At 43.6% G+C, this 27,958-nt stretch overlaps 4 protein-coding genes across 5 annotated transcripts; all 4 read left to right on the top strand.

Annotated features, from left to right (window-relative positions):
• The first annotated feature begins 2,300 nt into the window (after positions 1-2,300).
• Positions 2,301-5,363, top strand: SMCO3 (single-pass membrane protein with coiled-coil domains 3). 2 transcript variants are annotated; one of them, XM_080595271.1, is made up of 2 exons: positions 2,301-2,576; positions 4,537-5,363. In XM_080595271.1, exon 2 carries the CDS (start codon positions 4,551-4,553, stop codon positions 5,226-5,228), a length of 678 nt encoding a protein of 225 aa, XP_080451397.1. In that variant the 5' UTR covers positions 2,301-2,576; positions 4,537-4,550; the 3' UTR covers positions 5,229-5,363. The 2 variants fall into 2 exon arrangements, with proteins under 2 accessions (XP_080451397.1, XP_080451396.1); XM_080595270.1 differs by having other exon boundaries at positions 2,307-2,576; positions 4,534-5,363.
• A 3,447-nt stretch (positions 5,364-8,810) lies between these two features.
• On the top strand, positions 8,811-20,062 carry WBP11 (WW domain binding protein 11). The gene is made up of 12 exons (XM_080595241.1): positions 8,811-8,948; positions 10,540-10,641; positions 11,518-11,549; positions 12,121-12,214; positions 12,591-12,787; positions 13,629-13,762; positions 14,421-14,620; positions 15,352-15,546; positions 16,177-16,278; positions 17,156-17,464; positions 18,071-18,253; positions 18,964-20,062. The coding sequence occupies exons 2-12, from the start codon at positions 10,578-10,580 to the stop codon at positions 19,395-19,397; spliced, it is 1,944 nt and encodes a 647-aa protein (XP_080451367.1). The 5' UTR covers positions 8,811-8,948; positions 10,540-10,577; the 3' UTR covers positions 19,398-20,062.
• A 4,174-nt stretch (positions 20,063-24,236) lies between these two features.
• LOC308196365 (histone H2A) lies at positions 24,237-24,727 on the top strand. Its single transcript, XM_080595262.1, has one exon. The coding sequence runs from the start codon at positions 24,282-24,284 to the stop codon at positions 24,669-24,671; it is 390 nt and encodes a 129-aa protein (XP_080451388.1). The 5' UTR covers positions 24,237-24,281; the 3' UTR covers positions 24,672-24,727.
• Positions 24,728-26,672: 1,945 nt separating this feature from the next.
• On the top strand, positions 26,673-27,447 carry LOC308196383 (histone H1). The gene has a single exon (XM_080595287.1). It carries the CDS (start codon positions 26,726-26,728, stop codon positions 27,380-27,382), a length of 657 nt encoding a protein of 218 aa, XP_080451413.1. The 5' UTR covers positions 26,673-26,725; the 3' UTR covers positions 27,383-27,447.
• Positions 27,448-27,958: the final 511 nt, after the last annotated feature.

Here is a 27,958-nt window from a genome sequence, read left to right as displayed (position 1 = left end):
AGCACTGATCAGGAGCTGCAGATTCTCTTTAATGCTAAAGTTTTCTTTTACTGCCAAGATGGGGAATTCAGTGCCAAGATACTGATTGAGGATTTTGAATATTGCATTGGTTGAAGAGACATAGATGTATACTAAGTCATACAGATTCTCGCAGGCCTTAATGATCCTTTCTTTATCACTCTTAAAACCGAGGCGGGCTAACATTTCCGGAGTGAGGGTTTGGCTCTGAAAAGTAAACAGAAGAAATCCAGGAGACAGGGAAGGGTGGATGGGTGGGGGAGTGAAAATATTTTCATCTAGAATGTTACATTTCTGAAACTAGTATTACAAATTATCAAACTACCTGACCCTCCCCCCAGGCCTTCAGAATTAGAAAAAACTCTTTGTTAGCATCTGAAGGGGTCTTACCAAGCAGGCCAGCAAAATACGGTGTAAACAGCTGCAAGTGTGGTTATTCTTGTGGATGCAGGAATTACAGATCTGACCTTCAGCATGTCATCTGAAAAGCAACAGAAGTAGTGTTTTTTAGAATTATTCTCTCCTTTTTGATGTTTATTGGTAAATTTATGGAAGTCCTATCAAACAATCTACTTTACATCATCCTTAGAAATGTAACCCTTTGGATTGTATGTACTGGTGGTTCTGCACAGAATTAAATGTATTCTGGGGAGGGGGAATGGACACAGCAGAGTCAAATGCATCAGTCATCTACATGCAGCAGGCAAAGCAATTGAAAGCTGAGCAATGCAATGTTTTTTTCTCAGGCTAGTGCTTCCTGTGAAGTGACCCACCTTTGTCAGTTCATACAGTGGCTAGACATTGCAAGCGTTCCTTGAGAGGTGGAAGCAAAAAACATTCTCCTTGCCTTGGCTCCCCTCTTGCTACCGTTCTGACTACCAAGCAAGTTCTGCCCTTCTGCTTACACCAAAGAGCCCTTCCAAGGCCAACTGCCAGCACAGTCCTGGGACAACACGCTGCTGGGGGACTGCTTCTGATATTGTCTTTGTCTCTGCTAGAGCCCTGGGAAGACAGACTGGTTGCATCAGACAAATTTTATCAGCTCCATCCCACTCCATACTCTTTAAGGCTTTTCTCTCAGTATGCAGCTCAACTCTTTGCCTCTTCCTTCTTTCCCTTCCCATGAAGCAAGTGGTATGAAATTACATGAAACAGCAAAATGTTTTTCAGTATCCACTGTTGTTCACCCAGAGCTGTCTCTGGGACTCCACATCTTCTTCCACTCTCAGAGCACCAGAGGAAAGAACCTGGGAAATTGCAGCAAAGAAGGGCGAGAGACACTTCAGATGAAGTCCTTTCCCCAGACTTCATATAGATATGAAACAACAGCTATTTATCTTCCTTGAAGAGCTGGAGTAAAGCAGGAACAAAACTGCTTGTCTATTGTTTAAAAGATTTTCATGTTCCAAAGGATAGATAGAGACTCAAAAGAGAATTTGCACCCACTGCTAACCTTGAGAATCTAAAATTGGCTTCCAGACTACAGAATGTGTCACTGGCAGTTGCCAGCCCGATGAATTCATTTCAGTCCTATATTTGAAGAAATATTTCAGGACTACATGACATTCTCAGTCAATAACAGGAGTCACAGATGGGAAAAAGCTGTGAGCAACTAACTGACCATTGCAGACATGTAATAGTTGTAGTGAAATGATTACTGTTCTCTCATAGCTCATCTTCACATGTCTACAGCTCTGAAAACAAGTGGGGTTTGGTACTCTGTCTCTGAGTTGAATACAATAGCTCATTTTTCATGGGAAAAGAAGCCGGCAGTTGCAGATTACTTGTTTTATGCTTGATCTTGCACTTTCATCTGAGAACCACTCTCTCCTGAGGAGGCAACACTGGCAACCAGATGCTAGTGGGCAGCAGGTCCATCTCTTGAAGGATCAGAGCTTGGAAGATGTCTAGCCTGGATGAATGTAGAAGTACAAACTTTTTTTTTGCTGGGACACACAAAGCCTGTACCGATTTCACTGTCAGTGCTATTTTTCTATTTACGTGGGACTGTTCAACTTTTCTTCCATAATTCACAGGTGTACAAAACCAGTCATGGCAACAATTCATTATTTCAAAAACAGAAATAAAGATTTATAAATCCCTATATGAAACCAAATCTTGTACCTATATGAATAAAAAGTGCTTCCCAACATGTTTTATATCCTGAGAACAGCAAGTAATACCTTCCCCTTTCAGCCCTGGCTGTAGGTACTTGTGATGGTACCTCTCTCATAGGCAGACACATTCATGCTGTACCTGTCCTCTTCAGGAACAGACAGCCTTAGGAGGAAAATAACAATTTTGAACTAGCATCAAATAAACTGTGTTAAAATTGGAAGAAAGGGGAAACGAGGAAGAAAATGAGAAAAATCAGGGTAAACATCACATAATAAAATTAATGACAAGCAGGCAGGCAACAGGACCCAGCTGAAGCCCAGCTCTGGATTCCTAACTCATCAGATGCTGCTGGAAACCACCAGAGGAACACAAGGGAAAGAGGATGAGATCACTGTCCTGTACGCATTCATCTGATTGCAGGAGCACTCAGGCAAAAACAGGTAGGCAGTCTAAATGTTTAACTAGAAAATCCTCTGGGAAAAATCTCTGGGGAGCTCGAGAAATAGGCAGAAATACAGAAATATATCTGGCCTGCCTAACTCTAGAGAACAACTGTAAAAATTGGCAAAAGTGTTAATGTGAAGAGTAAGAGGCAGTTTTAGGTTTAAAGGACATGAAATGAACAGCAGTCATAGGAAGCTGAAAGAATGGTTCATACAGAATAGATACATGCTCTAAGTCTCCTCCACAGCTTTCTTGTACGTAAAATGTTCATTTATGTGCTGTTCCTTTTGGAACATTTTTTTCTTCTCAATTTCTGCAAATGAGCATAAACAAATGGCCTTTCAACAAAACATCACCGGAGTGGAAAGGATTAATCTAACACTGAGTCAGAGAGCAAGCCGCCAACATCCCAGAGGCAGAGCTGATATGAAATCATACTGTCGGGGTTTTATGTTTCCTGAAAATCACAATCTTTTACTGTATACGAACTTTGCTTCCTCCAGCTTGAAGAAAGATGAGTTAAAGAGTTTATTCTCTTAACAGAGATACAAGGTAAGCGGCTGAAAGAAATGTACACTGCTGTGCAAAAGAATGTGGAAAAAAATATCCCTTCAGACTGGTTCGTATTTCAAAGCTGAGACTAAAAGCTGTCTAGAGGACTGCTGAAATCATTCTGTGTTTCTACAGTGATTTTGTTGGGGAGTGTGTGCTTAGTGAAATACAGCTGGGTCAGTGCCAGTTGATTTGCAGTTAGCAGATAATGCAAGAACTCCAGAGGACCAAAATGACATGAATGTATCTTTTAAGAAAAAAAATCTAGCTAGTCTCCTACACACAACTATTTGTACCTATAGCTGTGGTGTGTAGGCATCAAGAGCAAGAAAGGACTTATCCTGGAAAAATGAAAAGTAATGCATGAAGGTGGCCCAGATTTGCAATAAAAGGGTTGAGAAAATGAAAGTACCAAGAAACCAGTCATCCTACTCCTTCATAGTCTGCCCCCGTTGCAACGTAAGATGCATGCATCTAAGTCAAAATCATGCTAAAGAATTTTTACTTTGCAGCTGGTGATGGGTTAAGAGAAGGTGGCACAGAGTTGATTATAGAAGCTTAGAGATGAGAAGTAACTCCACAATCACTGGTAACTCAGTCACTTTGGACTCTGTATGTTGTCAGGCAGGTAATGCTTGACATTCACCAGTGAAAAAACAATGGGGATTCAATGACAGCATTAGAAAGGGATGTGATTAGGAATATTGAAGAAATAATCAATGAGGGAAAAGGGACTAAATATCAGGGAAGAAAACACAGTTGGAGCTGTGTGTAAGGTGAAATAGGTTAGGATGCTTTTGGGATAGACAATTTTGCTGTTCTCTTTGAATTCCCAAATGTGAGGTGATTAGTATGCACACAAAGTTCTTATATGGTAACATTTCCTCTTAAATGCAAGAAGTGGCTTTAAACACCCTTACGCTGATACAGACTGTGCCCACTCTACCAATCATCATAGTCATTTAAAAATTAGATGCCACTGACTGAAAAAAATAGGCTGATACAAAAGTGTCTCTGTAACAGGCCTTTCATTTCCACAGCTTATTTTAGACTTTGCTGACTAGATGAGCTTGTTCTGTTTTTTAGTGAACTAGTTCTGCTTCTACCATCTGCAGTTTCCTAGGTGAAGAAAGACCCATGCTCATTTTAACAATATGCTAATTACATATTTGTTAGCTGTTTTTGTTGCTCTCATGTCTCATAAGGTCCTTTTGCAATCATTTGGCTAATGATATGAATCAACGTTTAAGATTTCTAGATTTACAAGCTATGTTTTGGGATTTGATTTGCTGAGTATAAAAAGAATCAGTGAGGCAGGGACAAAGCAGCTTACATTTCACTGCTTTTTAAGGGCTGGGATTATGGATGTAAACAGTGAGAACTTTCTTTGATCTCTTGAAGTAGTTTATTTCTGAAGAATGGCGCTGAGTGACCTCCTTTATCCAGATAACCCGAAGAGACGACAAGAATTGATCCATCTGCACCAGGAATTGCTTGACTGCATGTCCATGAATTTCCACGCAACAAATGAGCTGGCTGGAGTTCTGAACGCACACCTGGGATGTACTATTAGCCACATCAAGATGAGAGAGAGCAGCACGGTCAAGGAAAACTGTGACATTATCATTCAAGCGATGAGTGAGATTCAGCGTCAGGTACAGAAGATTGATAGTGACATGAAGGAGAAGCTAGAGCCTGTGCTATACCAGAAGCTGTATGACATCAAAGAGCCTGAGCTGGAGAAAATTGCAATAGCCCATCGAGTTTTTTCCATCATTCTTGGAGAAGCAACTTCAACAGCTGGGATGGTAGCTATCAAACTAATTGGCTCCAACCTTATAACTCTCACTGTTAGCAAACTCGTCAGCCTCCTTGCACAGATCGGGGCATCCGTTCTTGGGGGAATCAGCATCACCATTCTTGGGCTCGGCATTGAAATGATCCTCCATGCCATTCTGGGAGCTGTGGAGAGGAATCAGCTTCTGGCTGCTGTGAGAAGCTATGAGGAGCACCTGGCTGAGTTTAAAGAAGCCTCAGAAAAATACCAGCGTGCCATACATGAAGTGACTTCTTTGGTCAGACATCAGGTTCAGTGAATGAAGTCGATGTTCTCTTTCCTGCTGTGACAACGACTGCATCAGCTACTTCTGCAGAATTTTTTTTTGTTTCATTATGGTAGATGAAATTTGGATTTTTTTTTTCTTATTAGTGGCAGCAGAGCAAAAAATGTGTCAGATCAGAGAACTGGCACAGAAATATGTTAATAGTAAACTGGCTTAAAGGTGTTCTTGGGAGGCAACAGTTTAAATACTTGGCACCTTTTCAGCTGTTTTCCAGAATGCATTGTAGATAACCTTGAAATGTTATTAGTAGTGGTGACAATAATATTCACTGCTGGAACAGTAGTGGAGAGAAGGTGTTATTTTTCTCTTACCGAGTTTCTTTGTCAAAATGACATCATGATGGGAGAAAATTATTTCAACAAAGCATTCCATATCATCATCTAGATGGTTCATCAGAACACGTGTAGTTGCTAAACTCTCTTAGTGTGGATTTGTTCTAAATCTGATAGGCTCAATTCCCTGTTCATAGAAGCGATTACAAGGACTAGCTGAAGCACATTTATCTGCTATTTCCTGTCCCATTCCTGCCTGAGGAGCCAGCCAGAGATCTTTAAATAAAATCTAATGCCAGCAGATTAACAGATAAGAAAATCATGGGCCTACAGCCAAACACACACAACCTTGCCCCACCGCTGAGGGAAACCAGCTGTAGAGCAGCAGGCGTGTCTGACTGTTAGCGACCCCTCATGCTCAGTATTGCCCTGCTCCTGCTCATCCACAGGTGAACATTTCTGTGCACAGCTGCTGCTCTGTTTATTGACATGGCACTATGCACTTAAACAAGGGTTTGTAGGATTACAGCCCTATTAATGTGCTGAATTTGTTTTCTAGTTCTTTACAAGCCACCAATGCGGGACTGCCAAGAACATGCACAGATTCTTCATTTCACAAAGTGCTACCGAATGTCCTTATTTTGCAGATTTTAAAAACAAAGCTAGAAGAACATGATTTGCTGTCAAGCTCTGATTTGCTGTGGTTTGCCTTTTTTTTGCTTTGATCTTTGAAGGAAAAAAAGAATTAATAAAAATATATCTATTTTAAGAGCTCTCTTTCCTGTACTTATTTTTTTGTTGTCACAAAGATCAATCTCAAACCAAATCATGAAAAAGATTAAAATCTTCATTATACATGCAGTTTATCAATTCCTGTTTATCTCCATGATAGATTAATCTAGTAAAATTATAGTCAGTAGAATGTATAGATCCATTTAGTACCAGCTCCTCCCATATTAGAAGCATATTCAAATTCATACATACTTGTTAATATTCAATATTATATGTTTATTTTAATAGCTAGACCGTGCCTGTGAAAATAGAGAGACGGGTGAAATTACATCAAAGAAGTTCTCCATTCCATCGTCTTCTTAACTATCCCCCCCCACCCCCCGCCAGCCTCCTACTATCCCAATCTTAAATCATTATCTTCCGACTCCTTTTTCTTTTGCGTTCATCTGCATGGAAGCCACTAGATGGCAATGGGAATGCAGCTCTGACAGCCACCAGGGAAAAAGCCCAGGGCTTGGGAGCTTAGGTGGCTGAGAGGCCACGGCTGGAATGAAAAACCAGGACCAGCAGAAGCCGCAGACTGGGTGATGTGGGTCAGGAGAGGGAATTCGGAGGAGACAAAAAGCATTTCCTTACTTAGACAAAAGGTTTGTGGTGACATGGTGACCTGAAACATCTAGTTTCTGTAAGACATGACTTCTCCCTGCTCCTGACCCACATGGCACTCAGTTTAGGGGTATTTTTTTAGAGGCAAGAGATCAGCAGAAGAAGCAATACTTTGAGTGTTGGAGAGGCAGGAGTTCCTGGCTCCTGTTCACTTTCTATGTGCAAATGTACATTCTAATTTAGGAAGAAAAAGCACGAACTCAGTACATATCTGTGAGATTGCTAATCACTGCTGTAGGAGAATAGTGGAGTCAAATGAAAACCAATCTATTGTACTTTTCAGGCATTTTGAAAACAAATTCTAAGCAGTATCGGGGAAGAAGGACATGGAATGAAGATCATAAATCCACACAATTTGTATTTACCTTTTGATGGATCTTTGTTCCTGGTGGTCTTAAAAGAAAGACATCTTCCCTGCAAAAGCAGGTGTGTAAGGTGTTATGTCCATGAGATATTGGAAGATGTTGGAGGTGCTGGAGGCTGATGGTCTGCAGCCTTTTCTGCTTATGAGGTAGAAGGCCGGAATCCTGAGAGAGGTGGGGCAGCCACCCATGACCTCACAGAAGGGTGTGTATGGCACCTTCCAGCCCCACGAGGCAGTGTTGAGGTGAAAAAAAACCACACTGATCTCCTTAAGACCTTCCCAAACTCTTTCCCCCAATTCCAGCAATAAGAAGACCATGGGATTTGCTTGTGTTGCTGACAGGTGTGTTTTTCTTTTTACTAGTTGTTTGTTCTTGAACTCGGTGCAGCATGCATTCAACTGGCTAAATGAGAGAGACCAGCAGGGCAGAAGGAGTTTACCTCTCTGCTTCTGCTAGGTAACTGAAACACTGTCCCTCCAAATAGGATATACTTGCCTGCTTTTCCTAGCCCTCTGATCAGTCTTACACTTGATCTTCCACGGGTATCATTACCAGTCTGAGGCCAGGCTGCTGGCTCTTCTCTAGACTCCTGGTGCTACCCCCTTGGAGTGACAGAAGTATATGTCAAGTGAGAAGCATGAGGGGACTATCATACTCCACGTCAGCTCCGAGTCAGCAGTCACTCCTGGGAGAAGGCAGCTCCAGCTGCTGCAGTAACACTTTGCCCACCGAGCCCAGTATGGTGATGAGAAACCCAGCCCCCGTGAGGAGCGGGCAGCCCGCAAGGCCTGAGCAATGTCCCCCTCCAGTGACACAGTGATACTGTACAGTCCCATCACACCTCCTTATGCATTTCCCCTCTGCTCTGTCTGTTGTTTTGAACAAAGATTAAGAATTGAAACTGTATTAACGTGTGTGTTTTAGATAAGAACAACTCCAACAAAGAAACTGTAGAACAGGCAAAATGGGTCTAAGTTGGTCCCAAACCTGTGTAGAAACACTGGATTGTTGCAACCAAAATCTGTCCTGCAACAAATTCCTCTCTGTAGCAAGACCAAAATAAAAGAGCAGCCCAAAGAGGCACAAGGTACTCTGCTGCCTGCACGCATGGTGAGCAAGAAGTCTGAGGTGCTGAGAGCTCTTAAAACCCTGGCTCTGAAAATGCTCCTGGCCTGACCGTCTGTCAACTTGGACGTTGTGTAGCTTGTGACTGATGTTGGTGTTAACGTGTTGCAGTTCATAGCCTGGCTTTCATCCGCCTGCAATGATAAAGTTCCAAGTTTGCCCCCTCCCTATCCAGCACAGCACAAGGGGATGCCCCACGTATCTTTATTGTGGTGTTGGTGCGGGCTCTGACAGGGGAGCGCTGCTGAGGCACAGGTCCCCGGGGGGAGCAGGGGCCCCGCCCCTAACGGCCGCCAGCCCCGCCCCTGCTCCTCCCGGCCCGACCATAGAGGAGCGGGACCATAGAGTCGCGGCGGGCGCCCCGCAGTCCCCATTTGCGGAGCGCGGCGCGTTGCGACAGCCGTGCTTTACGGCGGCGCCCCACTCCGTCCCCGTGCAAGATGGCGGCGGGGCCGCGGCGGCGGCGGGGAGCGCTGCGGCTGTAGGGGCCGCTGCGGCGGGGGGAGCCCGGCCCGGCCCCGCCCGGCCCGGGGGTGAGAGCAGCGGGACGGGACCGGGCTGGGAGCGGAGGGGAGAGGAGGGGAGAGGGCTTTTTGCGCTGTTTTCTGTCGGGGGAGGAGGGGAGGCCTTCGTGTGCCTCATGGGAGGCTTTCTGCCTCGCTCCCCAGCGGCCATAAAATCATAAATGGGATTCTCTGTTTGTTTTTTCTTTTTTTTTTTTTGTTTTTTTTCCTTTCTCATCCTTTTGTGTTGAAGCTTTGTGCCCTAAAAGGGTTTGGGATGGAGATCTGAGGAGCTTTCTCTTTACCCTTGAAATGTTAGGTGTCTTGGGGGGTGTGAGGTACAAATGTAAATCCTAGCTCTGGTTCCCCTCTAAAGAAATAATAACATCTATAAAATGATAAAATTATTATAAAATCGATGTAGTCTGATAAGAAGGAAGTATGTTATTGGTGTTCCCAAGCCATGGGGTGCTTTAGTTACCAGCAGGCCAGCTATGAGAATAATTTGGTGATGTGAGGCATGAGCAGGTCTCCGTAGTTCTGTACTGGTCAAACATTGAATGTGGTCAGTTCCTGGAGCTTCCTAGGAAGGCTTCCATGAGGCGTTAATGCACTGAATGACACTTGGGCTTAAATTTATTTTTAAGAGGGGAGGTACTTCAACAATTTGTAAGTGACATCTTCTGCATTCTGGGAAGAAGGATGTGTTTGGTGACTTCGGTGAGGCTGTAGGGAATTTTAGATTGAACTTACAAAGCTTTTGTTAGGACTCTGCTGGGTTGCGTGCAGGATGGCGCCAAAAGCTGCACTCCATCAGGTCCTGAATTTTAGAGGTTGCTTCAGATTTCGGTGTAGAACCTGCATGTTTGTTTGCTTTTTCCTTAGAGTGGTGGGTTGCAAGGGGTACGAAAGAGGGGGACAAATTAAAGTTGTGAGAAAGGCAATGTCCCTGACTGTAGTTTAACCATTACTGAAGTTGTCTGTAAGTTAAAGAACTTCTAAAGGTCTTCTAAAGACAGGAAATAACTCTTCTCAGAATAAATTTCTTTCTTTGGTCATTGTAATGCAGCTTGAAACAGTACTGATGGAGGTAGCATAAGGGCAGCGGCATGGCAGCGGTCTGTGAGGAGCAGAAAAAGGCAGGAATGTGTGCAGAGGACTTTCTGGTGGATATGGTGGTTGCTGGGGAGAGATCAAGGGCAGCTTAGAAGTCTGAGGGAAGAAGAATTTGTGGGAAACATTTGAAATGGAGAGCTCTTACGGGAGTAAATGAAAAGCTAGAACAACTCTGATATGCAGGTGCTTGTTTGAACTTCCCCTGCCCCCTTCCATGCCGTAAGCAAGAAGGTTCTAGGTTTAAGTCTGGAGTGAATACCAAACTGACTAGTTTAAAGTAGGTACTTGGTTAAGTAAGTACATAGCTAAGTAGTGGCACTTTGTTAAAAATAGGATGGTTTTGATGTGAATGTCTGAACTTAAGTAGGATTTGAAGATCTCACAATACTTGAGGGTTTTTTCTTTTTTTTTTTTTTGTATCAGCCTACTGATACAGGGAGGAGGAGGAGTAAGTGTACTCATACCGCTCGTGTGCAGGACCTGAAACTGAGGTTATCTTTTCCAGATCTTTTTTATTTTTGAGACAGAAGAAAAACAGACAAAATGGGGCGGAGATCCACGTCATCCACCAAGAGTGGGAAATTCATGAATCCCACGGATCAGGCCCGTAAGTATGCATAAAAGCTGAGCAGAGGGGAATGGGAGTGATGGGGAGTGAATCTGTGTCTCGGGAAACAGATAAAAAGCTTTCTCTGAGGATAAGATTGTCACTTGGCAATGAGAACTGAGTTTCCTGAGCTTGAAAAATATCTCAGTTTTGTCTGGTGTAGGGACTTCCTGAGAAGGCTGCTTGCTTGCGTACTGTGGCTGCTCTGCAGTATTTATTTTAGTTTTTACTGTAGTTATCAGTACTATGGGGTCTCTGTACTTAATTGTTGGCTAAGCTGCTTCTTGGGGTGCAGTTTGTCTGAGGCTAGAATTTGAGGAACGTGTCAAATTTAGCAAATGCTGTGGTTACGTGAGAGAGTTGTCCAACCCTGTCTTACCTTTTTGTGACATCCCAGATGGTATCAGTGCTAAACAGATACAGAAAACCCAGACTTCCACTGTGAATATGCTTTATTTCAGATGGGTATTCCAAACCTACATATTTCTAAAGTGCATTGTTGCTCATTGGCACTACATTTCAGTGGCAATCCTTTCACGATTGCGTGCATTGCTATGATTTCTGTTGTCTTTTATTCCTTTCTGTATAAAATACCCCAGCTTCTGGAGGGGTGGAGAAATGCTGTAGTTCCTTTTCCTTCTGTATAACACACATAACATCGACATCTATTTCTAGATTTGAAATCCATTTCGTATATGAAATAGAAATGTATTTCACGCCATGTTTTTCTGTCAATGGGAAGATGACCTTAAAAGTTGCATTTTTTGTAAAATGAATGAACTGTTGAGAAAAATCACTACTCCTGATGAAGGAGAGGTTGTTCATGGATTCGATCCTCTCGAGTTATTTTCTCCTCCTTTTTTTCACCCTCTCTAGGGAAGGAAGCCCGGAAGAGAGAACTAAAGAAGGTAAAGAGACCAGAAACATTCACTTGTCATTCCCTGTGCTGTGCGTTGTGTTTGTGATTGTAATGAGCTGTGGCAGATGAATGGACTACCGATGTTTCAATTGATTTTGTAAGATTTAGTTTGGAAAATACTGTCCAAGTCAGTGGTTTAAGAAAACACAGACATCTGGGTTTGAGCAGCCATATCTTGTCATCTACTATGCTTTTGAACTTTTGATGATTATAGCTTTCCAAAGCATTGTTGTAAGTATTTGGGAATTTAAAAACAAAAAACAACATGAAAAAAAATCACAAAAACTGCACAAACTTTTATATTTGTTAGCATGATTTATTATGTGTCTTAATTGGAGTGAAAGGATTATAGTAGCATTTATAAGTAGTGAGGTAGTGGAATTAAAACTCCTGTACATTTTAAATACCTTTGCTGCTGACTTGTGCTGTGGATAGTATTTACAAGGCATTTTGAGGTGCCTTTTTCTGCAGGCTGGGAATATTGAGAGAGTAATTGGTACAAAGATTGTCTCTTTTTCCTGTGACACTTTTCTGATCTCCTTGATCTTTGATCGTCTTAGAACAAAAAGCAACGAATGATGGTACGAGCGGCTGTACTGAAGATGAAAGATCCAAAGCAGATCATCCGGGACATGGAAAAATTGGATGAAATGGGTGAGTGAGAGGTACCAGGTGTTGGACTTAGGCAGTGGTTTATATAAACACAAAACATAGTTTAAGGGTTGACTGGGAGGCTAAAATAGAATAACCTTATTTTTTTTCCCCCATTAGAATGGGAAATTCTGTGAATAATCAGAAATTGTTTATGTTATTAAATAGATTTCTTCAAAGTGTGTTTTTTTTTCTTTTTGAGAAGATGGCTGGCATAAGCACTGAGTAAAGGATATGACAGTGACTTAGAGTCTCAAGGCTGAGGAACTCATGAAAATAGGAACTGGAGATGTTTTTCTTTGAAGTTGTTTCATTAGTTACAGCTGCAGAGTAGAGTAACTCTAGGAATTTTTGGTTTGTTTCTGCTGTCTTGGGTTAGAATTTAACCCAGTACAGCAGCCACAGCTTAATGAAAAAGTGCTAAAGGATAAACGCAAAAAGCTCCGTGAGACTTTCGAGCGTATCTTGCGGCTTTATGAGAAGGAGAATCCTGACATCTATAAAGAACTGCGCAAGTTGGAAGTGGAGTATGAGCAGAAAAGATCACAACTCAGCCAGTATTTTGATGCTGTCAAGGTAATACTTGTGATACTTCAGGTTTGTAACTGTGGTAGTGTATCCTTTGTCCACTCTTATGTGCAACAGTTAAAAAATGCAGGATCTTTATAAGAGACCAGTATATATACCTTATGTGGGCCATATTAAGCACTTGTACTAAGTGTTTAATGTGCTGTGTCTCCAGTTACAGCATTTCAGTGAAGACAGCATGGGGGATGTCAAGTCTGTATTTGTTTCTGATGTGTTGATTTCATTTAACAATAAATTACAGGGAAAAGGGAAACTTAAGTTGCAAAACAATATCAGAATCTGTTCTCTGTATTAAGGGGGGAGAGCTTGTGAGTGTGCAGTAGATAATTCTGTGAATTTCTGTTAAATCTGGTGCTGGAAATAGTGAGCATCTTTTGGCATTCGCGTAAAGAGCTTTCTTTGAAATTCTTCCCAGCTGTATTGTAGAACATAATGTTGCACAGGTGCAAGTATCTAAGATTTTCTTTCCTTAGAACATGCAGTGCCTGTGATTTGTGCCTTCAGGATACTTGAGAGATGCGGGCATACTTGTCTGCAGCCATGTTGCTTTGAGGACAGAAGGTCTAAAGGGGGATGGAGATTTAACTGGGGTTTGCCTGAAAGACTAAAGCCTTTCATGGCTGCATCTCTTGTTTGGTTTTATATTGAAGACTTACTGTTGACTACTGCAAAGCAGCATGCCGTCATAACGGACCTTTGGCAAATGATGGCAGTTCCCTTGTGTTGCAGACCTCTGAAAGGTAATGAGGCCGTGCAGTAGCTTCTGTGGAATTAACTCATTCTCTCTCTCTCTTTCTCCCCACCCCCCTCTTTTTCCTTTTTCCCTCAGAATGCTCAGCATGTTGAAGTAGAAACTATCCCGTTACCAGATATGCCACATGCTCCCTCCAACATCCTCATACAGGACATTCCCCTTCCTGGGGCCCAGCCACCTTCTATCCTCAAGAAGACATCAGCCTATGGGTAAGAAGAAAAATAAAACTTGGAGGGGAAATAATAAGGGTTCCTGTTTTAGTGGGGAAGAGCTGGGTAGAAACAGAGGTAATACTAAGCAGCAAAAACTGGGGATTCTGTGGGAGTGATTTAAACAATATTTTTTTTTTTTTTAGTGAAAGACCTTAATATTTCCCTACTATAACAGTTTTTGTTTAAACTGGTTTATGAGTAATATACTGTACCTTCTAGCACTTGTCTTTCTGTTTATCAGCGAAACTTAAAGCCCTGCTGCTTTGTTCTAACATAAATGCCCCTTAAACTGTCATACAGGTATTTTTCTGTCTTGCTAGCGTATTCAGTTTAAGCTCCTAGTTTACTTGTGTATCTGGTTCTTGTTCTAGTACTAGTTCATTCTCTTTCTTTCTGAATAGTCTTCTATTTTCACCAGTGTGTTGGTCAGTTCATTGTATTTCTGTGGTTGGATTCAATACTTGCTTTATTTGTCTTTGGTTGCCTTCTAAGAAGCTTTCTCTTTTTGTCTGATTTTAAGCAATCATGTCTTTGAGGTTGTAAACTCCTTGGGGCATAACTGTACTTTTAAAACAGTCATGCTTCTTTATGGAAGTCTGCTGTGTAAACAACTTGTTTTTGTTTTTCTGGTTTTCATTTCCTGTCTTATTTGCAGACCACCAGTTCGATCCATTTCCATGCTTCCTCCTCCTGGTCTCGGTATTCCACGTTTACCTCCTGGCAGGAAGCCCCCTGGGCCTCCTCCGGGGCCACCCCCACCTCAAGTCCTACAGATGTATGGCCGGAAAGTGGGTTTCGCCTTAGAGATGGCTCCTCGAAGGCGAGAAGAAGAGATTTCTTACGGTTCTGAAACAGGTAAGGACTCTCCCATCTCTCTCTGAAAAGGTGTACTCTGGGCAATGTGGATGTTTACACTACTTGAAGAACTTGGTGATTTGCAATTCTGAGGTGATTCTGATATATTTTGTAATATCTGCAATTTAACAAAATTGGCTGTATTTTTAAGTGCTGTGACTTTTAATTACAGCTTTCAGATACTTTTCCATTATGTGGCATAGATTATTTTCCCATGTAGTCTTAACAAGGCTGAAATGTTGTTTTTTTAAAGAGATAGTATGTATATTCTCAGAGACGTCTTCCTTTGTCTAAAAATGAAACATAAACCAAACAAAAACCCCCTTTAAAAAAAAAAGTGAGGGGAATACTTTGACTAGGAGAACCTAGGTTCTCCTTTTTCATAAAATTGCTGTATCTGCCATAGAAAACTCCGTGAATGGTTAGGTTAGTCCTATTGCATAGCAGAAAGGATTGAAATATTTCAAAGGGGAGGAAATTGTTGGATGGAAATGTACTTGTAGATAAGAATTGCCTTTACTTGTTTACTGTGCAAATTAATCAGCTATGAATAGGAAATCTTACAAATAGACTCTCTAAAATATTCTTTTAGAACGTGCTAAATAGTAAAGGATTGACAATATGTTCACTTGGTTGCCAGGAAGATTTTCCAAACTGTAGATATAAATATTCTGTCTTTCACGCCAGTATATTTGGAGTTCATACATTTCCTAATACTTTGCTTCCTGCAGGACAGCGAGGGCATGATGATGATATGTCTAGTACCAGTGAGGATGAAGGCTATCCTGAGGATATGGATCAAGACAAGCATGATGAGAGTAGTGATGACAGTGACAGCGATAGGTCAGATGCAGACAGTGAAGGTGAGGACTTTCTTCATCGTGATAACGACAAGGAGAGAGAAGGTGGAGAAGAAAAGAAATCAGGTACGATGGGAAGTTCGAGGTTGGGCTTTGAGTTTTCAGAAGAGAAACTTTACTTAACAGAGGTTTTCTGTTTTCCTTACAATGGGGTGGGGGGGAAGTAGTTGGCTTATCCAATTAACTCTGTTCTAACTGACTTAAATTCCAGCTGAAGAATCTTACTGATAAATGGATCAGAAGGAAACTATCTAGAAGTGAAGTGGAGAAGATGTGCAACGTACATCTCAGATTTAGCCGTTTATTAGCAGTTGAGTTAGCTTAGTAAGGTTGTAAGCCATTTTTCACCTGAAGTATTGGAAAAAATATAAAAATTAAGCCTTAGTATAAATATAATCACTGTTCAGTGACTTAAATGTTTGAAATAACCACATTTCACACTACCAGTGCTTTTGGATAATTTTTCTTGAATTTTTTTTTAAAGGATTGCAACTGTTTGACAATATTAGGTTAGAAAAACTTAAGGCTAGGGAAGATTACTCTTAACTCTTATGTAGGAGCATTGTTACATTAGCATGATACATTATCCATACCAGGTAAAAGACTTCCACGTGTCTGAAATACGCTTACGTATATATTTTTTTCTCTCCCCCCACCTTTTCACCCTGTTTTTTGTTTATGCTTTGCTTTCCCCAGGCCATAGTGTACGGTTTGCAGACATGCCTGGGAAGTCACGAAAAAAGAAAAAGAACATGAAAGAACTGACTCCACTCCAGGCCATGATGTTACGTATGGCAGGTAGGTGATACAGATAAAGTGGAGCTATACTGTCAGATTTCTGGTTAAGGTTTCTCTCGTGAGCTTGCTTTGTGCAATTTCTATTTTATAGATATAAATACATTACTGTCGTAATGTAAGATCTTCTAAGATTGTCAGCTGTGAAGCTGTGATTAGTGTTTTTTTTAAGATTATTTATTTTAGTAATTTTTTTTACATTGAGTTGAAATTAAAATAGCAACTTTTTATGTATGTACTGGGATTTTTCCTTCCTTTATAAATCTTTGCTTAATTTTTAAACAGTTGTTCAATGAAATATGAAGCTCTTAATGAAAAAAAGGTGATACTGCGTTCAGCCTGTAATCTACAAGGATTAATACTATCTAGAATATCATTTTGGGGAAAGATATTAACCCATGGAATTGACTTTTTTTCCTTCTAGAAAGACACCTCAGTATCTTTTGGGGGGGCTGGAGTTTCTTGCAAGTGAGAATTACGTCTGTTTTGGGGGCTAAATAAACCTTTTAAAATTAAAATAGATTTTTATCTCTCCCCACCCCCTTCCTTTTTTGAACTATTCATCTGATCATAGGAAGTTATTCCATGTTCCTTCTGCCTTCCCTGCCTCTGCTCCAGACTCCCACAAACTGTAGATCAAATAGCTGCAGTTCAGGTTTGTTAGCAGAAGTTTCAGCTCCCACAGGAAAGCAGAGCTATCTAGAAATGCACTTGCTTTTTTTTTTTTAATGTAATAACTAAACGTTATCAGTTTTCTTTCCTTTGAGGTGAGTTTCTTAATTTTTGTTTTTCCATTCTTATTTTGTGTGATCAAGTTTTTTTTGTGATGTTCAAAGCTGTTACCTGTGGACCAATTTTGTAAATACGTCTCTGTTTCCAGGTCAGGAAATTCCAGAAGAAGGGAGAGAAGTGGAGGAATATTCAGAAGAGGAGGAGGAGGAGGAAGAAGACTCAGAGTCTGAAGAGACATCACAACAACAACAGCAGCAACACAGTGAGGAAGCTCTTGCAGAGACTGGGTCTTCTACTGCAACCTCGACGCAGCAGCAGCAACAGTCCTCACAGTCTGTTCCTCCAAACCAGATACAGGCACCTCCTATGCCTGGGCCACCTCCGCTAGGACCGCCTCCAGCCCCTCCACTGAGGCCCCCAGGACCACCCACTGGCCTTCCTCCTGGCCCTCCACCAGGTGAATATTTGACCTGCTCTGAACGCTGCAGGCTCTCAGTTGTACAGACAGTGATCGGTTTGGGAGGTTTGGAGCTGCAGAGCATGTCGCACGTGAAGTAGCGAAGCCTAGCGTGGTAATTGCTGAGACCTGTGTGGTCTCTTCTATGGTCAGCGTATTGTTTTCTTCCCAGTGTCTTCCCCCACAGTTTCGTTTTGATATCTGCTAGAGGGGGAACCTTAAACCTCAAAACAGCTACTTTCAGTAGAGAGAAATTACTTATTACTTTTCAGGCCAGAAGCACAGTCAAATGCTGGACTGAAAAGTATTTTCATTTCTAGCTGTTTAAATTCAGATAACCCTAGCTCAGTAGCTGTACCCAACTATTACTTCAATGCATGGGGAAGAGTCTTTCCCCAAGTTAGAGAAGACACTTATATTTGACTATAACCAAGAAACTTTAGCTCTACATCTCTTGTCTCTTTTTGAGACTTTTAGGTCTATTTAATCTGACAGCTGGTTGGTATGCAAACACCTTTCAAGCTCCTGTTGAGGATCATATTGGTTGATGGGATCATTCTTTTATCCATGAACTAAGTTGCTCTTCTCTTCTATGTATGCTTTCAGGAGCTCCTCCTTTCCTGAGACCTCCTGGTTTACCAGGTCTGCGTGGGCCTTTACCTCGACTTCTACCACCGGGTCCCCCACCTGGGCGACCACCTGGCCCTCCACCAGGCCCCCCGCCTGGTCTGCCCCCAGGCCCTCCTCCACGTGGGCCCCCTCCTCGCCTGCCACCTCCTGCTCCACCAGGTGAAGTACTCTGTTTGCTTCAGAGCCAAGTCTCTCCCTGCTTTTTCTCATTTTGCTTATAATCTTTGCTGTGGTGACCGATCCAGTATATCTAATTGAAGAAACAGATTCCTTTAGACTTAAAATAATGCCTTGCTACCGATTTCCCTTTGTTCCTGTACGTGTGGCTGAAAGCACACCCGTAAGTTTTTCCTGGTTTGCCCCTTGGCACCGTCTCTTTTACAGTGCAGTAACAAATAATTCCATACTGCTGCATATAGCTTGGTAGCAAGATATCTGTCATTAAAAAAAGGGAATTTCAGAGTTTAAACTTCTGTTGGCCTGTTTCTGAGTTGGAGATAGGGCGTGGTTTGTTTTTTTTTTTGCTGGCCATGTGCTTGTGATGCTGCTTTAAATTCCAGTGGAATAAATCATCAAAAAACTTAATTTTCAGATTACTTTGAAACTTGAAAGAGAGGAATACATGGGATCCTGTAGTTCTCAAAGTCGTAGGGGCACTTTTCTTGTCCTAATTCTTCTTCCTTCTACCTTCTTGGTGGGAACTAGCAATTGGTGCATGGTTAAATATTTCCCCTCCCTCCTTCTCTAAAGACAGTGCTACTCCCTTCTGTTGATGTTCCTTGGCTTTCTGAGCCCTTGCATTATTTTTATCCAGAGGCTTTAGAATTCCCAAGTGTGGAGCCAGCTCATGCTTTCTCTTTGTCTTACAGGAATCCCTCCTCCTCGCCCAGGCATGTTACGGCCACCTCTGGTGCCTCCGTTAGGACCTGCTCCACCTGGGCTTTTCCCCCCAGCTCCCATTCCAAATCCCGGGGTGCTGAGTGCCCCGCCCAGCTTGATTCAGCGCCCCAAGGCGGATGACACCAGTGCAGCCACCATTGAGAAGAAGGCTACGGCTACTATCAGTGCTAAGCCACAGATCACTAACCCCAAGGCAGAAATCACTCGCTTTGTGCCCACTGCCTTGCGAGTGCGCCGGGAGAATAAAGGGGCTCTGGCTGCCTCCCAGAGAAAACAGGATGATGAGCCTGCGCTCCCATTAACCAAAGCTGCCCCTAAGGCTGGATCGTCTGCCCCTATCTCTGTACAGACAAAGGATGATGTGTATGAAGCTTTCATGAAGGAAATGGAAGGTCTCCTGTGACCTGTCCTAGTCAGCTTTCCTGCCCTCTGAACACAGATCTGACCACCACGGAGGAAGAAGGAAAGGTCCTTCTGCAAGCAATGGAAGGGCTCGCATGACAGGGAATAGTTCCCTACCCACAGGTCAACTCGCCCAGTATGCTCTGAGTAGAGACTGCTGCAGATGAGGTGTGGCTAGGCACCTCCTTTTGGAGGTAGCATGTCTACTTGGTGGAAGGAAATTACAGTCAGTAAGGCGATGCTGCTTCCCTCGAGCCCTCCCCCTTCCTTAGAGGGAGGGAGTGGTACTCTGGGGAGGGGGGCATGGGAGTGGGAGGCACCTCCGCTCTGCATGAGTCCTTTCACATCCTGAATGCTCTGGTGAGGGTAGTGGAACCGATTTTTAAGGAGCCAGACAAGTGTTAGCAGCATTTCATACACATGGTTGTCCAATTTTTATTTTCTGTACTGTTCTTTTCTGTAAATATTTTATAATCCTGTTTTTTTTTTAGTTGCAGTGAGATTGATCAATCATCTTTCTTCCGGGGTAGTCAGGGAGGTAATTTGCGTATACTGTACACTGGAATTTTGCACCCTGTCCCCTTTACAGTCCTCTTGATGGCTTTCATCGGCAGGGGAAACTTCATTTTGTCTTGTGAAAGACAATAAATGTTCAGTGTATCAAAATACTGGCTTCCTTGCGATATGTATAAATGTAGCATACAGATGGAAGGGGAGGAGGTTCTTTACTGGCGTTGGGGTACGATACAGGCATTCTGAACCTCAGGAAAGAAGAGCAATAGCTACATTATAAATAATACATACAATTAGGCTTCTATCGTCTACCAACAAAGGCCATAAGAAATGGTTTAGAAACTTTTGAATATATCAGGACTCATTTTTTTTAAAAAAAAAAAAAAAAGGTAAGTCTAATACTAGTAATTATAAAAGTTTATTTTATGTATTTGAAAGGCTAACTTCATATCAAATGTCAGATACCCACTGGATGTGTCTTGGACAGAATACTTCAAATAAAAATCGGTAAACAAGTCTAAGAGCTTGACAGATAATTTCACTTGTGTAAAATCTCTGGTTCCAAGTTCTGTGAAGTTAAGTTTTTATAGCTGCAGGTCTTTTTTTTTAAAGGGCATTTTCATTTTCCATCTTAATTTTTTTTCTGATTTTGATTGAAATATTTATCTAGTTTCATTTTTTATGCTGACAGAGACAATATTCTAATAACCCTTACCACATGCAAGAAACAAATATTTGCAGTCTATTTCAAATGAGAATAAAATCTTGTGGGATCTTGAAGACAAAACTGTCTACAAGACATTGTAAAAAAGACTGGTGGAATAAGTTTGTGTGGGCAATAAGTCTTTCCCAAATGAATTTTGTCTGGAACACTGAATTTGAGTACAAGATTAGTGATTAACTATGTAGGTGTCTTTATCCTGCTTTTAAAACAACAACTACAAAGAGTTACTGTTAAAAGTATTATGTCGCATAAAAGCGGTTAGTAGAACTTTGTTTTCCTTGTGGAAGGGATTGCAGTGGGTGTCTTTAGTGCCTTAAGAATGAGTCCTCTAAGAATAAATCAATTTCCAGGTAAATATATCCAGACACTGGTGATTTTTTTCTTAGATTTCAATACAGAGAATTTACAATAATCGTAGGCTGCCAGACTACCAGATGGCTCAAACAATGCCTTTCATTGGCTATAAATCTCAGACTTAGCTGAATATTCAGTGTTTTGAGATTAAATCCATTTTAAGGAGACAAAATGGTTAATGACCCAAACTCACACTTTGATTTTATTTTCATGAGTTCTGGATACAATCTTTTTTTTGCAACAGTTTTCTTCCAGGTTCAGCGGTTAGTTACAATTGTGTCAACAGCATCTTAAACATCACTGGAAAAGATTTATGGGATATAATCTGTTTGTTTATTTTAAATACTTGGATTTTTTTATTCTTTAGAGTGAAATATATGAGCAGTAATTTGGGGGGTAGGGGTATCATTGTGGTACTTCTGACGTTGGACTTAATAATACAATCATCCATCCAGCCCAGGAAAGAGCCTGAGAAGAGGAATTTGTTCTGGGGTAACGACCTCTGTCCCTGTCATTCAAGATCCAGAAAATCTTCCTAGCAGGCCTGTGATTACATCAGTTGCCTGCTGGAGTCATTCGATCCATTCCATTCCTTCACTTAAATCTGATTTATTTATTTATTTTTAACCTTTTTGTTTAGGGTTCCATTTGCCGTATTCTCACATAAGTGAGCCAACTCTTTTCTTCTGTAGAAACAGTGAACGTCTGCCTATTGCTCTAACTATCCTCTTCAGACATGGAAAAGGATTTGGATTTGCCAAATGTGTCAGCGGTCTCAAAAAGGGAAATTTCATGCACAAGGAATGTGCATAATGTCAGAAACAAAGCTTCCTTGCCCTGCCCAGGTTGAAGGCAGGGGGAAAGAGAGAGGTAGGTTCCTACAACTGCTAGATCTCTAAGATGCCCTGGGGAGGGAAAAAAAATACAGGTGTAGGGGTGAGATAGGAGGAGGGTGCTCCTGAATGGGCTTTGAGTCCATGCAGGAGAGCTGGATTTGACTATACAAATTCTCCAGGAAACAATTTTTTTTTGTTTGTTTTCTGGGAAGAGTCCAAGGACAGGGTGCCTACCTCCTCTTGTGTGGTGCTCGCTCACGAGGCTTCTCGCATTGTTCTGTGGTTTTGGATAAATTGCAAACATACATGGCTGGGACTGTGCGTGTAGAAACTGGTTCGTACTTCATCTGAATGACCTGATCTCTGGTTTGTCTTCAGCTAAATTAATCCGGGAGATATTTTTTTTCTTTCCCTTGCCTTTAGCACAGTTCTAAGTGGAAAGAGCACAAACAGACAAATTCTTTGTTGCTTTTATCAAAGCAGTGGGTTCTGGGGGTGCTCGTGCTTCAATCCATTTGCTCCTGTAACCGCTTCGTTCTTCACCAGTCACACAAGTGATGGGCTATGGCAGGAAGGTCAAATCCAGCACTGAGGATTGCTGCCAACCTTTTCTTCCCCAGTTACAGTGAAAGCACTCAGAAATGATTGTGAAACAATTTCATTTCTAAACTGACAATACTCACAGCATCTAGATTAATTTTTCCCTTTATCTGTGTGTGTTGTCTTTGGCTTCTGGTAACGACACTGAGTGACTGGAGTCCTTAAATAGGAACAGATCAATGAAATTTGCTTTGCCAAAGCATTCAAATCCATTGAATTACACGGGGTTTTGTGCCTTTCTTAAGGAAATATATATATGAAAATTGTCCCTCGTGTCTGTGTTGCAGCTCACTACCCTGATACCAGTCAAAAAGGGATAGAATAAGGAAGTGCATAAAATAGATGCGAACACACACATCATGCTGTTAGTTTACTTATTGAAGGAGAGCTGAATTGATTTTTAGTATTTAAATAGCAATTTCTATATTACATGCTATGAAATTATTATTTTTGTTTGTAATCCTCTTGCCATGACTGGCATAGTCTTAGCAGTTTGGTTGAGAATTCCTGTTATTGTACCCTTCTGGAAAGAATGATGTGATTCTTGCTTAATCTGACTTGCAGAATTTATCTGAGACTGTGAGATGTCGTGGTTTGTTTTGTTTTGTTTTGTTTTGTTTTTTTGCGGGGAGGGGTTAGGTGCATCATGGATGGCCTGGTGGGTGTGGGGTCTTTGATTTTCCCTGTCACACCATACTGCTAGTATCCAGGGTGAGCAGAGTAGTCTAGTATCCACTCTGTTCAGTTCATTATGATTTTGTGATATGCATCTCAGCTCCTATGATATGAATTACAAAGAAGAGTGATGGGTCAGAGCATAACAGCATCACAGAATGAAGGTGGGAAAAACAACCAGGCAGAACTGGAATTTATTTAAAGGAGAGAGCAGAATTCCGGGCTGTGGGGAAAATGGAGGAGGAGCCTGCCAAGCACTATGGGATAGCACAAGGATGCAGCTAATTCCAGGGTGCAGGCTTGTTCGTTGGTTTAGACAAGGATAGTGTGTGCCCTTGCTAGAAATATATGGAAGATAATGAAAAAGATATTAGGAAATAGAAAACGTAAGTAATTAGAACACTGAAAGAGGAAAAATGTATATGAATCTGTCCATAAAACGAGAGCAGACCATACCAGACAGACATCTTGAATCTTGGCGAAGTTGATTGTTGAGATGTTCTCTGAGTAAAGCATCCCAGACTGACCTCTAATGCTCTGCGGAACAGCCTAACAAACACTATGCTCGTTTGATTAGATTTATAGGTGACTGCTCAGAGAAGTTCCCTTTGTTTCATGTTCCTGGCTGGTTTCTACACCTATCAGTAGTGTGGGGTTGCAAATGCGGTTTGTAAATTAAACCTTAACGAACAACTAAACAACAACCAACGTAATCCTGTAGCGGCATTTGCAAACGGGGGGATTTCTAAACGACCGCGGCACTAGCACATGTTCCCCTTCTTCCTGGGAGGCGGCTGCACCCCTCCGATCTCTTCGGGCAGGCGGGGACGCTTTTCCCGGTGGGATGCCCGGCTGGGGCACGGCCCGGGAGCACGGCCCGGGGGCACGGCCGGGGCCCGCCGCCAGCGGGGGCGAGGCACGATCGGGGCCCGCCCCGGGAGCGCCACCGCGGAAGCGCCGCTGGCGGGCGGGGGCAGCGCGCGGGATGGGCCGGGGCCGGGGCCCGCTCCCCATTGGGTGGATTTGGATCCGCAGCGCCATTGGTCGGAGCGAGCGAGAGGGCGCCGCAGCCAATCGGAAGGCAAGCCGGGCCGCGCGGGGAGGCTATAAAAGGGGTCGGGCGGGGGGCGTAGCGACGCGTGTTGCACGTCAGCTTGGGTGGCGGCGGGGCTGCGTCGGAACCATGTCTGGGCGCGGGAAGCAGGGCGGGAAGGCGCGGGCCAAGGCCAAGTCGCGCTCGTCGCGGGCCGGGCTGCAGTTCCCCGTGGGCCGCGTGCACCGGCTGCTGCGCAAGGGCAACTACGCGGAGCGGGTGGGCGCCGGCGCCCCGGTGTACCTGGCGGCCGTGCTGGAGTACCTGACGGCCGAGATCCTGGAGCTGGCGGGCAACGCGGCCCGCGACAACAAGAAGACGCGCATCATCCCCCGCCACCTGCAGCTGGCCATCCGCAACGACGAGGAGCTCAACAAGCTGCTGGGCAAGGTCACCATCGCGCAGGGCGGGGTGCTGCCCAACATCCAGGCCGTGCTGCTGCCCAAGAAGACCGACAGCCACAAGGCTAAAAGCAAGTAAAAACCCGGGGACTCTTCCCACCTCAAAAGCAACACAAAGGCTCTTTTTAGAGCCACCCACTTCCTCATAAAAGGAGCTGTAGATCCTGAGCAAAAAAAAACATTTGCGTGGTCTTTGCTGTTGAAAGGCAGCAAAGTGTTGATGTGTTCTGCACACCAGAGTAAAAAACTCGATCTAATAAAATAACTTGTCAATTGCTCCTATATACATAGTAGGAAAAAAAACCTGATTCCGTATCAAAGGAGTCATTTTATTAGAACAAGTCATTATTATTGGAACAAGTGAGAAACGTAAGTAGAATGTTACTACAACAAAAGCTTCATCCAGCAAGTCTCTCCTTTTTCAGTTCAGTCCTATGTCAGGTTGAGCTAACTCACTGATGTCAATCAAAAAAAAAAAAAAAAAAAAAAACTGTCAGCCTGTCCCTAACCCCCTCCAACCCACTTCCGGACTTAGAGACTGTCATTTTTCCCTAACAATAGGCATTCGGAATTATTAATTTTTAATGCATATTTCTCGTTGCTTTGTCTGAGCTACCGTGTCCATTTTCTGTCTGGAATCTGAATGAGAACAATTTAAAATCACCGGGCAGGTTAAAAGGACTGTTGCCAACTTCGATTCTACCTTATACAGAGCACTGAACATTACAATAAAGATATTGAAACAAACAAAAATCAGTGGTCATAGGTCAGTAAACACATTTTAATATTTATCCATTTGAAAACGTAAGAAATTACATGAATCAAAGCGATGCTAAATTTTAGCACCACTGACAGTTACAACAACAGCAAGAGGTAAAGAACAGCTTATGGGCGGTCTTTGGAAAAACAAAGGGTTGTGGACAATAATGAAAAGAGCATAGGGAATTAAAACAAGCATCTTCTGAAAATAAGAAATTAAATGTGTTTATTTTATGGTCTTGATAAAGTGCACGTGGAGAATTCCCCCTCTTGCTAGCAGCCACTCGCTTTAGAACAACAGATGCATCAATCAGATGTTGTTATTAATATTACTTCCAGCGTAGGAATCAGTCACTGTACAGTAAAAATGTAATGTTTAGCCATCTACTCTGGAAGGAGAGATGTAAAGAACGACTTGAGAAAGTTTTACAGTTCAGAAGAATGGAAAATCATCTGCAGCAGTGTCTCCCCAGACAATGATGACTCAGATTTTCACCAATCAAACTGGATCAAAATGAAAACAAAACTGAATTATAAATTGTCAGGGTATCGGTTATAATTGTTAATAACAACTGGCTGTTTGAAGTTCTGATGCCACGTACTTTATTAAGAATAAATATTTCTGTAAAGCAGCAATAGGGAACCATGTCTGCATTGTGCACACAGAGCAACACAGTACAAGCTGCTATGCTATAAAAAGTCATCTCCTTCTGGGGCAGAGAAAGTCCTTCAAGAGACTTTAATCTGCTTCTCGCCTTGTTGCATAATGCACTAATTTAATTTATTTTAATTATTTTTAAAGGGGTAAAGGATTTTGGACAAAGAAGCTAATTTCTAATCCATATTCAGTGCTCAAGATGAGTCTGTGTTACTTCCTCCTCTTTGAAATCAATTTGCGATGAAAATATCCATTCAAATCCCTAGTTTTCAGTTCAGATTAAGAGAAGACCCTTTAAAGAATAATAATTAATTACTCTGGAGATTTAGTTGCCCACGACGCAGATTTTATTTGGAAGGAAAAACAAAAGTTTCTGTCTCCCGAGGTCTGTCCAGGTCCAGGACTCAGGGTTTATCGGCTCTTTTTTAACTCACCCTTTGCCTCTTCGAAGGGAAACTTTGCCCAGGGGAACAACAGTCTTTCTTTTCCACGCCGCTGCGAGCTGGGGCGATTCGGTGGCAGAAATTCTCGAAAAAAGACGCTTTTTTGACTCCTAAGAAACACAAAATGAGCGGGGAGAAGGGACCTTTCTGCCGTGCAGCGGGGCGGGCTCTGCAACGCACCAATCACCGCGCGGCTCCTCTCTATAAATACGAGGCCACCGACTTGCTCCAGGCCCAGTGGTTTCCCCTGATTCGTGGACGACGGCTGCCACCATGTCGGAGACCGCGCCTGTTGCCGCTCCCGCTGTCTCCGCTCCCGGGGCGAAAGCCGCCGGCAAGAAGCCGAAGAAGGCGGCGGGCGGCTCCAAGGCGCGCAAGCCCGCGGGCCCCAGCGTCACCGAGCTGATCACCAAGGCCGTGGCCGCCTCCAAGGAGCGCAAGGGGCTCTCCCTCGCCGCGCTCAAGAAGGCGCTGGCCGCCGGCGGCTACGACGTGGAGAAGAACAACAGCCGCATCAAGCTGGGGCTCAAGAGCCTCGTCGGCAAGGGCACCCTGGTGCAGACCAAGGGCACCGGCGCCTCCGGGTCTTTCAAGCTGAACAAGAAGCCGGGCGAGACGAAAGAGAAGACAACTAAGAAGAAGCCAGCAGCCAAGCCTAAGAAGCCGGCGGCCAAGAAGCCAGCCAGCGCTGCCAAAAAGCCTAAGAAGGCGGCGGCAGTCAAGAAGAGCCCTAAGAAAGCCAAGAAGCCGGCGGCTGCTGCCACCAAGAAGGCTGCCAAGAGCCCCAAGAAGGCCGCCAAGGCTGGACGCCCCAAGAAGGCAGCGAAGAGCCCGGCCAAGGCGAAGGCGGTGAAGCCCAAAGCTGCCAAGCCCAAGGCGGCCAAGCCTAAGGCAGCCAAAGCTAAGAAGGCAGCGCCCAAAAAGAAGTAAAACGACTGAGAAGAAATTAGTCTACTCATTTAAATAAACCCAAAGGCTCTTTTAAGAGCCACCCACTTGTTCCCAGAAAGAGCTGGAGCGCTACGCTAGCCGCAGCAGCAGAAACAAATCTTGACAGGGCACGGATTGGGGCGCATCGGCTCCAACCTGCGCGGCCGATAAGGGCTCCCTTAAAGAGGAAGCGATTCCTGACGTCTAATTCGGGAGCCCCGCGACAGCAGCGTCGTGGCCCCGCCTCCCCCCCCTCCGCCCCCGCCCCGCCCCGATGGGCGCAGCCGGAGCGCGGCAGCCGCGGGTCCCCCCGGGCGGGGCGCGGCGCTTCCCGGGCAGCCCGGGGGGAGTTCAAAAGTCCCGCGCTGGGGCGGGATTGGCCCCGCCTGGTCCTGCCCCCCGCCGGCCCCGCCCCGCCGTGAGCCCCCCCCACCTCCCCGCGGAGGAGCCGCGGCCCCGCCCCCCGGGGGGGGGAACCTCGGCCTTACCGCACCGGGGGCGGGCGGGCGGGGCTGGCCTCCCGCAGCGCTCCTCGTCCCGCGCAGCCCCGCCTGCCCCCAGCTCGCCCCGAGAACT

This window comes from Anser brachyrhynchus (assembly GCF_964034855.1).
Source record: "Anser brachyrhynchus genome assembly, chromosome: 1".
In the NCBI taxonomy this organism is placed as follows: Eukaryota; Metazoa; Chordata; class Aves; order Anseriformes; family Anatidae; genus Anser; species Anser brachyrhynchus.
Note: the sequence above shows the minus strand (reverse complement) of the source record. Positions and strands in the feature narration are given on the sequence as shown.